Here is a 13,156-nt window from a genome sequence, read left to right on the forward strand (position 1 = left end):
CTTCAGTAACATACAGTGCATACGTTTGTGAACCCTTTAGAATTTCTATATTTCTGTATAAATACAACGCAAAACATCATCAGATTTTCACACAAGTCCTTAAAGTTCACAAAGAGAATCCAATCAAACAAGACAAAAATATATGTCATTTAGTTATTGAGAAAAATGATCCAGTGTTATATATTTGCGAAGTGCAAAAGTATGTGAATCTTTGCTTTCAGCATCTGTTGTGACCCTTTTTGAAGCAATAACTGCAGGTAACGTTTAGGGCTGTGCAAATAATTGCATGCGATTATGATGCGCATCTCTTCAGTAATGCCGGTTCCCTGATTAGTCGTAAATTTCCATCACGTGCAGTCAGACGCATTCATTATGGAGCGGCACAAAGAGCCGAAAGAGCCGAAATTCACTGACAAGCCGCGCAATATCGCATTCATTATCGCAGGCGATAATGAACGCGATATTGCGCAGCTTGTCAGTGAATTTCGGCTCTTTGTAGTGAGTGCCGCTCCATAATGAATGCGTCTGACTGCACGTGATGGAAATTTACGACTAATCACGGAACCGGCATTACTGAAGAGATGCGCATCATAATCGCATGCGATTATTTGCACAGCCCTAGTAACGTTTTTTGTAACTGCTGATCAGTCCTGCACAATGATTTGTATGAATTGTAGCCCATTCTTTAGTACAGAAACACTTGAACCCTGTGATGTTGGTGAGTTTCCTCCTAAGAATTGTTTGCTTCAAATCCTTCCACAACATTTTAATTGGATTAAGGTCCAGACTTTGACTCGGTCATTCCAAAACATTACCTTTGTTCTTGTTTAACCATTTTTTTGGTAGAATGACTTGTGCGCTTGGGGTTGTTGTCTTGCTCCACTTTCTCTTTAGATTTTAGTTCATGGACAGATGTCCTGACATTTCCATTTAGAATTTGCTTGTATAATTAAGGATTTATTGTTCCATCAATGATGGCAAGTCATCCTGGCCCAGATGCAGCAAAACAGGCCCAAACCATGATACTACCACCACCACGTTTCACAGATGGGATAAGGTTCTTCTTATGCTGGAATGCAGTGTTTTTCTTTCCCCAAACATAACACTTTTTATTTAAACCAAAAATTATATTTTGGTCTCATCCGTCCACAAAACATTTCTCCAATAGCCTTCTGAGTTGTCCACATGATCTTTATCAAACTACAGACAGGCAGCAGTGTTTTTTGGAGAGTTGTGGCTTTCTCCTTGCAACCCTGCCATGCACACCATGGTTGTTCTTAGTTCTCCTGATGATGGACTCATGAACTTCAACATTAACCAGTGTGAGAAAGGCCTTTAGCTGCTTAGAAGTTATCCTAAGGTTCTTTGCAACCTCGGAAACTATTATACACCTTGCTTTGGAGCGATCTTTGTTGGTCGACCACTTCTGGGGAGGGTGGCTGTGGTCTAGAATTTCCTCCATTTGTACACAATCTGTCTGACTGTGGATTTGTGAAGTCCAAACTCTTTAGAGATGGCTTTGTAACCTTTTCCAGCCTGATGAGCAACAACAACTCTTTTTCTGAGGTCCTCAGAGATCTACTTTGTGCCATGATTCACTTTTACAAACATGATCAGACTTAGTAGACTTAATAGATCTCTGTTCTTTAAATAAAACAGGGCATAAACTGACACCTAATTGTCATCCTATTGACCGAAAACACTTCTGAACAGACAGACTCTAATTTCACCTTCAAATTAACTGCTAATCCTAGAGATTCACATACTTCTACAACTCACAAATATTTAACGCTGGATAATTTTTCATAATAAATGACAAAGTATATATTATCTATCTGTCAATTTTCAAAACTTGTGTGAAAATCTGATGAACTTTTTGGTCATATTTTTGCATAAATATAGAAAATTCTAAAGGATTCACAAACTTTCAAGCAGCATTGTAAATGTTTTTTTATTATTATTATTATTATTTTTTTACCAAAAAAATATTATTCTTCATTATTTTATAATTAAAAAATATATAGCACAGAAGCTATATGTTGGCGTGCTACCCACAAGGCACCAACCAAAAAAAAATCAAAAATAAATTCTGAAGAATGTGGGTAACTGAATGGTTTCTGGTTCCCACTGATGTCCACAGTATGTAGATAGAAGAAAGAACTAAAAAAAAAGTTTATCACTCATATTTCTTGCTGCACATTTGCACTGTTCTGTGCGGACAGAAGTGAAACACAGTGGTGTTAAATTGGTCTGAGCTCTGCTGACGAGCAGTGCATGGTGTTGAGCTCCACCCTGAACACTCACTCACTCACAAACACACACACACACACCACCTATAAACACAATGTCTGCATGTGAGAGTTCTCACTAAGGAGGTGTGACAGCCTCAACATTTCTGGAAGAGCCAACAAAACAACAAGTAGAGAGCAGCTCATAAACAGAGTTTAAAGGTAAAGAAGATTAGGAGCAGCCGGGGGACAGCAAATAGTACAAAGACACATAAAAACAACAAACATGCTAATTAAAGCACAGAGTTTAAAGAAGTGCAGTGGGGGACAAAAACTTACCACGACCAGACAAACATCCAACAACACTTAAAAAAACAGATGGAATTGGGCAGGAGAAACCAATTATAGACCAGCAGTTATGGGCAATACAATATAATTAAATAAAAAAAAAAAAAAAAAAAAAAAAAAGAATTTACATTAAAATAAATTTAAGTAAGTGAAAAAAAATTCCTAAATAAATACACAAAATAAGTGATGGCTAGAATGTGTACATAGTACATCTTTTATTTCAAAAAAAAAAGAAAAAATCCAGTTTTCCATGACACTCCCTTAAGTTGTGGGGTTAAGGAGTGAGTGTGTTTGTGTTTAAAAGAAAGATGCTGAGATCCACCCAACTTACGACTTGATGATGGCAAAATTATTGCGTTAAGTCAAGCTCAGTAAGCAGAGGCCAGGAGCGACCTTAAGTTACCTATTAGAAACAGGCTGAATTAATGTCTCCAGAGCTCCTGATATCTGTGTTTACGTTGGGCAAACACAAACCGTATCAGAACAGCAAACTTGTATTTCACACACAGAAACACACGCCTCAAATAAATTTAGCCACTGATCAGATACTAATATAGGGCTGACGAGCGTTTTCATTGAACGGCACTAAATGAAATCAGAGCGCGACACTTGCCGTAACAGAAGATCAGACAGTTTTACAGGCGGAAAGAGAAAGAATAAGAATGACCCTGCGGTTATAAAGCTGCTCAGGAAATGAGAAACTCAATGGGGTAAAAAAAGAGCATCACTCACATCCTCGTCTAAGTTTGTCTGTTCCAGATCCACCACTTTAAACTGCACCCTCTTAAAGATCTCCTCCAGAGATTCACATGATTTATAGTCCAGCTTCTCTCCTATGAGGAAAACACATAGGAAGAAAAAGACAAAGAAAGAGATATTACAAAAAAAAAAACAGGAGAGAGGAAAAGAGATACTACATTCAACTTTTGCACTGATACGGCTCTTTATATTCTTTTATGTGGTAAAAACACAGATCAAAGTCAAACACAGCGATGATTTTTCTGTTACTTTGTTATTTACAGCAAACTTGAATCATCTGATGGTGAGATCAGCTTGTCTACAGACACACACCCATTAACTACACAAACGGAACAAGGACACAAACCAGTCTCAACAGGTTGAACTCAATGGAGAACCTGCGTGTGGGTGTGTGTGCATAAGAGTGAATGAAATGGTTCTCAATGCATTTCCATGACATATCCACAACTTAACTGTTCAAAATTTTGTGGTTGGTAAAAAAAAAAAAAAAAAAGTAAAATATTATTACAAATGTTTTGTAAAATTTAATGTATTCCTGTGATCAAAGCTGAATTTTCAGCATCATTACTCCAGTCTTCAGTGTTGCATGATCCTTCAGAAATCATTCTAATATGATGTTTTGCTGCTCAAAAGTAGGGCATTTGCTGCTCAAAAGTTCAAAAGTAGGGCATTTGCTAGAAATCTTTTGTAACATTATTAATAGCTTTCTTGTTGCTTTTGATTAATGTGTTCTTAATAAATAAGTATTAATTTTAAAAATGGAGTTTAGGACTTTTTTTGAAAGCTGGCTGAAATATTTAAAACAATTTATGGAACATTTTAAAAAGGAGTCTAGCAAGAAAAACTCACATTCGCTATACATACTTCCAAGACTTCTCATTATTTGATTACATTTCCATACAATTTCTATACAAAAATATGCAATTTCCTGAACTTTCAATGATCGTGCAAACACTGAACATTGTTATAAGGAGGATTTTCAGCTTACCTTTGAGTTCTAGGCACTCGTTTCGCTGTGTCAGGTCTTTTAAGTCCTATGGAAAAAAAAAATAAAAAATCAAGACAGAGCGAGTTTACTATCAAGAGATGAATATTACTAGACAGATAGATTAGAAATATAACTCTAGCTTTAAAAATGTGTGTGCAATGACAAGTGGTTTAAAAAATGCCAAACTCACAAAATTGTAAATCTACACCCACAGACACAAGAATCAATAAATGCACTAATACAGTGTGTGTGATAAAACATGTCTCAGGGTAACTCTACACGCTGAAACGAATGGAATAAGAGCTGAAAGTACACCATTACAAATGCTGAATTCATATGTTCGAAGACTGTGTAAACACTATGATGTCTGTGCTGTGAAACACCAGGGGGCAGCTGCCCTAAACCTGTTCTCTGATCAGCAAATAGTCCAAAGCATTCAGAGTCAGCACCTGACATTTAACGCTGCCATGCAGACAGCATCTGACCCTTAGCGTTTTAATGTGACTTCAATGAGCCTTGTGTTTCTGCTGTTACACAAGCCAAATGTGGTCATCTTTATTCACGAATCAGAGACTTACATCCACAGTGGGTGGTGTCCACTCATACTGGGGAGGAGGGAAGCTGTATTAAATTTACTTTTATTATTTATCCCTCATGTTGTGTTCCTCTCATCTGACGCAGAGAGGATCTTCTTTCCCTTTTTTTTGTTTGAAATACTAGTTAGTGTTATCATATTGAACTAAAACCCACTGACCTTACTCACACAGGGTGTAACTTCCCTAAAATGTTGTACTGCTATCTTTTTTAGTTGTGTTTATTTTTGGAACTGACTGGTCGCAGGCCTCGTTAATCTGAATTTAGGGACCTCTTATGCAGTTGTTTTGGCAATCATCGACAAAAACCTCCACAAATAATGCTTTTTTTTTTTTCCCCACACTCAAGAACTGAAGTGCATACGCTCAGATCATTAAAGTCTAAATATATATATATATATATATATATATATATATATATATATATATATATGTTTTTTTTGGAACTGATTGGTCATAGGCTTTAATGATCTGAGCGTATGCACTTCAGTTGTACTGCAACTGATATATATATATTTAATGGGAAGTTTTGCTCAGCTCAAGAGCGTTAAGACTAAGCGTGAAATACATGTCCATTGAAGAATTTTCACCTTGGGAGAATGAATATCTTTATTGTCATGTTGAAAAAAAGCCCAACAATGCAGGGAATGAGGGGAGGGTAGCATCTTCTGTTTCAAGTTTTTGTATTACATCACAGAGTGGTGTGTGAATTCATGACAGCTTTGATAAAGTACAACTCACTCACACCTTTAGTACTCATAAATCCCTATATAAGAGCTTTACTACCACTGAACATAACGGTGGGTACCAGGCATATCTCACTGTACTCCTCCTCTAGCAACACCAGAACATTTTGGATGCTTTATGGATTCCCGGAAGTCTATATTTTGTAAATATGGGCCTTGGAATGGGTTAGATGAGTTTATTGTGCTTTGGCTACAGTAGGTAATTCTAGTGGTGACAACAACCATACATGTCACTTCTGCAGGCTGCGTCGTACTCTGTGAGATAAAGTGTCACTATTTTCATAGATTTTGCTGGCTCTGAGACACTTGCATAGTATTTCTCCCGCTCTTTTTCTCATCACATAATCAGCGTTTGCTCGAACTGATTTGCTAAAATCAAAACGTGGACGATGATAGGCGAGCGTTAGCCAATGAGATCTGCGCATTAGTTCTGCTTGTTCTTAAAAACAGAAGAATTCCAAATGAGCTACATTATTTTCACAGAAAAATACAAGCGTTTCAATTCTGCATGGTATGCAAGACTCTCGCTCTCTCTTTCTTTGCATGTGTGTGAGAAACTGTGCTCTCAGCAAAGCAACGCAAGTCGTGCGCCTTCACACTAGTGTTTATGGTACGTCAAATACAGGTACGCTGCACTGAAGCGCTCAGTCAGAGAGAAAATATATCTGTGCTAAACTTATCCTCCAACTCCAACTCACACACCAGCGAGTAAAATCAAAGAATTTATTAGCCAACAGCTAATCATTTAGTCACCCAGAGTGAAGTTTTAGTCATATAGTCATATATGCGAGTGATTTACTTGCACTGCAGAGGGTTGACTCACATTACATCCATTGCATATTCATAATATATAACATTATCATATATAAAAGCTTTGCAGAGTAAATAGATATACAAGGAAAATTAATCTTCTTAGTAGCTCTCGCTCTCTCTCTCTCTCTCTCTCTCTCTCTCTCTCTCTCGCGGCGCATTTCTTTTATAGGCCTGTTTGAGAAGTCATTTTTCCAAGGGTGACTAAGCAATTAGGAGAGAGGAACACAAGCGCAGATTGAGGTGGTGGAAAAACACATACGTACACACACACACACACACACACACACACACACACACACACACACGGTAATGACTGGCTATTTTCTGCCCTGGGGACTCCCAGTGGAAATTTACCATCATGACCTTGGCAGGATTTAACAGATGTATGCCTTTCTGTACAACTTTAGGTTAAGTATATATCACGCAAAAACACATTACATGAGCAGAGCACAAAAAACTACACTTGTGAAAAATTAAACATGGATTCAAACTCATACTGGGTAAAAAAAAGGTGACAAAGATGCACCCCACCCCTGTAAATTATGAAGTATAGCAAATGCAGAAAGTCACAAAGCCTTTTGTCAATAAATAAACAGATGTTAATAATTTAAACACTTTACTAGTGAACTACAAATTAAGTTAATTATTAATGGTATAATAAATAGAAATGCATTAAATAGTGCTGTAGTTTTGTTACTATGAATTTATGGTACTCTGCATCTCTTAAAAGCTCCGTTTTGACATTGGCATATCAGATGTTTGTTCCGTCTATTGCTACAGTTCATTGTTAATCATAGCGGTTGTGATTCCTGAAACAGTAGAAGATCGGTGAGCGTGTAGAATGCCATAAACGTGAAAACAAAAATTAGTTCAGAGCAGATTCTGACTAACCCACAGTAAACAACTCTGATTGGCCATTGCTTTCAACAGAAATGTATGTGATTGGCTATAATACTCAATGCTGCAAAAACACGTTGTAAACAGAAACTTGGTTTTGTTATTTTGTTTTGTAATTGCATCTATGATTGCACAGAAGTGGAAAAGTAACAGATGGGAAACACAGAAGAGCAGGACTTGTGAACGGAGGAAAAGAGGGGAGGAGAGCGGCAGCATGTGCTGGTTGGTGAGTGATTGTGGGTGTTAGCTGGCATCTCTGTGCAAACATCAGGCCGCGATAACATGATCTCTCTCTGTCTGTTTTCAGTGACTCAGCAAGGAGCAGACGGGAGAAAATTCTCTCTCCGTCGATCTGCTAAAGCAGGCATGTGAGTGTCCTCCTGTCTCATTATAACACCTGCCGAGTCTCACCAAAAAACTCTTTGGCATGAAATGAAAATTCATCTTGTCTATTATCTAACCCTCATAATGCATTTAGGTCCATTTGACCTGGACGGATAAGCAAAATAACTGCAACAAAAAGTGAAGATAGGTTAGAAAGCATCCAGCCAGATTGCCAGTCTGTCAATCAAGTCTGAATCGAGAAGCAACCCATAACAACACGTTATAACAATGACGTCTGAGATTGATTGTTACAAAAGTGTGCATCAAATACGTTAAACGCAGAAGCTGAAATGAGTGTGAGGTGCCAGTACAGACCCTTACTGTTTCTCGCGTCACACACATTTTTATTTTTTAGTTATTTTTTGAGGGCTTTTTATGCCTTTTTTTATTGCGATAGGACAGTAGAGAGATGACAGGAAAGAACTGGGAGGAGAGAGGGGAGTGGGATCGCAAAGGACCTCGAGACGGGAATCGAACTCGGGTCGCTGTGTGCGCTATATGTTGACTAACCATGAGGCTATTGGCGCCAACTTGTCACACATTTGAGCTGCTTCTTTTCCTTTTATTAGCGGGTGCAAACCCATTTAAAGGCCCAAACTGTCACCTACCACTGTTGTTATTTTTTTTGTTTTCTATGCACATAAAACATATTTTCTAAGCTTTATAAAATTACAGTTGAACCACCGATGTCACATGGACTATTTTAACAATGTCCTTATAATGTTTCTGGACCTTTTGCTGTCTATAGAGGGTCAGAAAGCTCTTGGATTCCATCAAAAATATCTTAATTTGTGTTTGGAAGATGAACGAAGGTCTTTCTACAGATTTCTGAGGCATTACAATGATCTTTCACTCCACATTAATCAGTGCCAAAATGGCATTTATTGTTTGAATACTGTAATAAAAGACTTTGAATTTGAAATATGAGACTTTGTTTTATACCAAAAGTAACAAAGCCCAAAGCCTAAAGCCTATTGCAATTTATTGGATGAGATGCTACAATGCTCCATTCGTTGGGCCTCATTCATGAAACTTGAGGAAAATTATGAGTAAATTTGGAGCAATTTGCATGTAAAGCAGACCTTCCCGTAAACTCTCCTCCAGATTTACAAGCACTTCGTAGACGTCCGATTTGATAGTTAAACATGTTTGTTAATGAATTCCAATCATTCGTAAATAGAGTTCCTATAAAAGTATTCGAAAATGGAAGTGCATTTAACTGCAGCCACAATCGATCTTCAGGACAATAAACACAAAGCGCACGTCAAAGTCCGTCAGTGCACGAGTTTCATGCATCTAACGGCATTAATGAAAGCATAACTAAAGTAAAACACGGCGGGTGGAAGCACACACTGTCAAGCAATGCGCATGTGTTTTGCGGATTTCACACCGAACGTGGAAAGCGCCATGCGAGGACGGCTTGTTTCTGCGTTGACCAAAGTGCACGTGCCACAGAGCACACCACTGGCGTGCAAGCCGCTTCTCACAGTGCAAATTCTGTGCAATAAAGCCCGACACTTCTCTAGAACTCATGCGGGGGAAAAAAAAAAAAAAAAAAAAAAAAGAAAAAAAAAACAAGCTCAGAATCGTTGAAGAGAGAATCGCGATGCATCTAGGAATCGTTTTTTCTCCCACCCCTAGTAAGCAAGCAGCGTAATGCAATCTTCGACCTTTCTCTCCCTCTGTGTTGTGTGTGCGCGTTTGTGCGAATTAATTAAAGCAGCGCATTAATATACAATGGTGATTGAACTGACTTGGAACTACCTGTGCATACCTGCCAGCCAATCAGAATTCAATTCTGACAGACCATGGAATAATCAAACATAATAAATCAATAATCTGGTTCAATTAGATCAGGGGTAGGCAAGTTTGGTCCTAGAGAGTCGCTGTCCTGTAGAGTTTAGCTCCAACCCTGAAAACAAAAACCTCAAGTAAGCCTATGGGCATCACTTCCGGTTCAAGAATAACAGCATATGGTAAATGGTAGGGGTGGGAGAAAAAAAAAAAAAAAAATTCTATGATGACGATTCTCTCTTCAATGATTCTGAATCGATTCTGAATACTTTGGAATTGATTCTGAGCTTGTTTTTTTCCCACATATGGCAAGTGTGCTAGCTAAAGATGTGGCGGGCTTCATTGCACAGAATTTGCGCTGTGAGATATGTGCGCATTGCTTGAAAGTGTGTGCTTCCACCTACCATTTTACTTTAGATATGCTTTCATTAATTTTGTTTGGAATGCTGTAGGCTACTATTAGATGCACGAAACTCGCGCACCGACAGACTTTTATGTGCGCTTTGTGTTTGTTGTCCTGAAGATTGATTGCGGCTGAAGTTAATGCACTTGCATTTGCAGACAAAAAATCTGATATATCGAAACTGTGCAAGGCCAAAGTATACTTCACTTTTTACACGTACACGAGGCACAGTGTACAGTGCGCGTGACGCAAATTTCGTCATCAGAACAGTACGTGCACCACTCGTTTTTTGTATGTGCAGGTCACACATGCGCATTTAAGTTATTTTGCAGTAATCAGTCGTTCCACCAAGAGGCAACACTGTCCGGGCCAATTGTTTCACAACTGGAAGTAAAGAGACGCAACAGCAACAACAAAATAGAGAGGACTGCAACAAAAACAAACACTCACACTGACAAGCACTTGTGAGCGAGAGGATATGAGACAGCCCAGCTTTGGTTTAAAAGAGTTCAAAAATATCAGATATCAGTCATAATGTGGAAAAATATTGGATGAAGTTTACTATAGCGCATGTGTCGACCGTCCGCGTTCGTGCACAACATCAAATGGAGTTTACTTTGAAAGGCTACGCGTTCGACTGTGCGCGTACACGTACAAAAAATGAATGCAGTCTGTTAACTGCCACTGTCTATGATCTTATAAGTAATAATCAAACGGCAATAATGCTGAGAAAAAAAGAAAAACCCATAACTATTGTCTGTAAACTTTAGGATACTTAAAAAAGACATATATTAAATAGGTAATGGTGAGACACACCAATATGCAATATCAAGTAGCAAAATTAGCTGTTTTGTAGCTGGACACAAATGAGACAGAAGCCAGACCCATAAAATGTACAAATGGGCGTGCAAAAATAAGGTGCATAGCCTAAGTAATCCTGAAGACATTGATTAGCTTGTTCAGGTGTGTTTGATTAGGGTTGGAGCTAAGCTCTGCAGGACAGTGGCTCTCTAGGACTGAACTTGCCATTCCCTTACTTAGATATATGTCACAATACAGAGTAAAAGCTGTCAATACTTTTGTTTTATTGCAACTTTAAAGCATTTTAAAGTTATATCATAGATATTCACCATTTAGGTTTTTGCCTATTGTTCATTAAAAATACTAGTTTAAAGGTTTTTTTTTCAGTTGTAATTCAGTTATTCATGACCATTTTTCTCCCTCATTCTGATACTTTGCAAGCAGATTTTTGGTGCTGAGCCATTAAGACTCTTATGTAACCGTGCTTTGTGCTGTTGTGTGTGTGTGTGACAAATTTCGTCCTTTCAAAATCATAACATCATTAATTAGAACACATAATTGCTTTGTTATAGTAAGTCTTGTAGTTAAATATTAACTCACAGAAAACAGGCACGTTCTTGAGGAGCTTTACCCAAAACAATAAAATGCTATATGCAAATCCCTGATGTTTGGGAATTTGACTCTGGATGTGTGTGTGTGTGTGTGTGTGTGTGTGTGTTATCAGGACAGGAAGCCGTGACCATTTGTTGACTCATTATGGTATGTTTACAGCGCTGTGTCTATAAGAGGCTTTCAGTAAGCGTGCTGTAGCTAGAGCGAGCCAGGAGGCATGTGACTGTATGGAAAGGTTGATGAGGTTATACATTTGTGATCAGAGTACAGATGTAATCCAACTCAACAGGCCAAGTGAGGATACAACAGAGGTTACTAATGTGCACGATCAAGCTTTGCTTTTCTTTTGTGAGTGTGAATTTAACATCTTATGACTAAACATCTTGAATATGATGCATTGATTTTTTAATTTTTTTGACTGAAACACCAAAATGGTAATTAAATGAAAACTGGGTTGTATATAAACATTTAAATTGCACGTTTATTTCTCATATTTAATAACATAATTATATTTCCACTCCAATTTGTTGTTGAAATATAAACATTGAAACAGTGGCTGAAATAAAGACTAGTTTTTGTGAGAGATTTATTCTATCAAACAAGTAAAAAAAAAAAAAAAAAAAAAAAGAACGAAATATAGTGCATATATTTATCAAAATGCTCCTCTAAAGTTAATTTCTTCTAGCTGACTAATGAGTTTATGGTCACTGAATGGCCTTCCTGAAGTAAATGTGTTTTACTCAAAGTGATGCGGCTTCACTTCACATTGATTGTAAAAAATTACATCTATTTCATTATAATACTGGCAGCGATTTGCCGACGTCATCGATTACGTTGATTATGAAAAACCCCGCCCCTCCAACGGCACCCCCCGCCCCCCCCTTGAAGGTCAAGTTAATTTTATTTTCAATATAGTGCCAGATTACAACAGAAGTCATTTAAGGTTACCTTTCCTATAGAACAGGTCTATACAGGTCCATAATCTTTTATTAAACAAACTAAATAACCCTATGGTATTTTTCTTATTTACATGACGGCATGTCATCTCTGTCTCTACATGGATGCCCGTCTATAATTTCTACTCTGCAAAAACACAGACATTCATAAAAACGGAATTTTCTCTATAGCGCGGAATGCCAAGGAATTTGTCGGTTTTTGGATAAATAAATCAAAAGTTGGTCTGTCACTTAATTCGGACTGCAATATGCACTAGTGTCTGTGAGTGTTAAAACACAAAAAGACTGTTTAAATATGAATCCTCCATGTTCCGTTTGCCTCTGTATTTATGAATGGCAGAGACACGGTTTTGTTTACTACATAAAAACTGAAGCAAGCTTGACCCTCGCAGTGATTTTCGGCCTCACTATAACGTAACATAAATATGTAAGTCTTGTATAACTTCTGTACAGTAAAATGTAGGTCTTTATATATTCCTATTTCTGCCAAATTTAAATGAAACAATTAAATGATAAAAAGAAATATTACTACAAGATTAACCACTTAATTGTAGAAAAAATACAATTATTATTAACACTTTTTAAAATGAATATTCACACAATTTTTCTTCCATGTTTTAACAGAGTTTTAACACTCTGTTTGTTTGGCAAAAAAAAAGGGTTTAATTTTCATTTGATTAAAAAAAAAAATGTTTAATGCCCTCACTTGATTCATTGAAATTGAGAATTTTGGGACTTCTTTTTTTCACTGAAAAAAATGTTTTCGTTATTATACAGACAGTACAGTACAGAATAAAAAGAACAGTGGGGTCCCCCCCTACAAAAGCTGTAAAC

General features: G+C 37.4%; 1 protein-coding gene across 1 annotated transcript in view; it reads right to left on the reverse strand.

The window, feature by feature from the left end:
* ppp1r37 (protein phosphatase 1, regulatory subunit 37) overlaps positions 1-13,156 on the reverse strand; it is a 57,901-nt gene that overhangs the window by 14,774 nt on the left and 29,971 nt on the right. The window contains exons 3-4 of the mRNA XM_051134729.1: positions 4,324-4,369; positions 3,309-3,409 (exon numbers count right to left, since the gene is read on the reverse strand). Coding sequence (XP_050990686.1) covers positions 3,309-3,409; positions 4,324-4,369 — 147 coding nt within the window. The remainder of the gene's footprint in view (positions 1-3,308; positions 3,410-4,323; positions 4,370-13,156) is intronic.

The sequence above is a fragment of the Labeo rohita genome, chromosome 18 (genome assembly GCF_022985175.1).
Source record: "Labeo rohita strain BAU-BD-2019 chromosome 18, IGBB_LRoh.1.0, whole genome shotgun sequence".
NCBI classification, from domain to species: domain Eukaryota; kingdom Metazoa; phylum Chordata; class Actinopteri; order Cypriniformes; family Cyprinidae; genus Labeo; species Labeo rohita.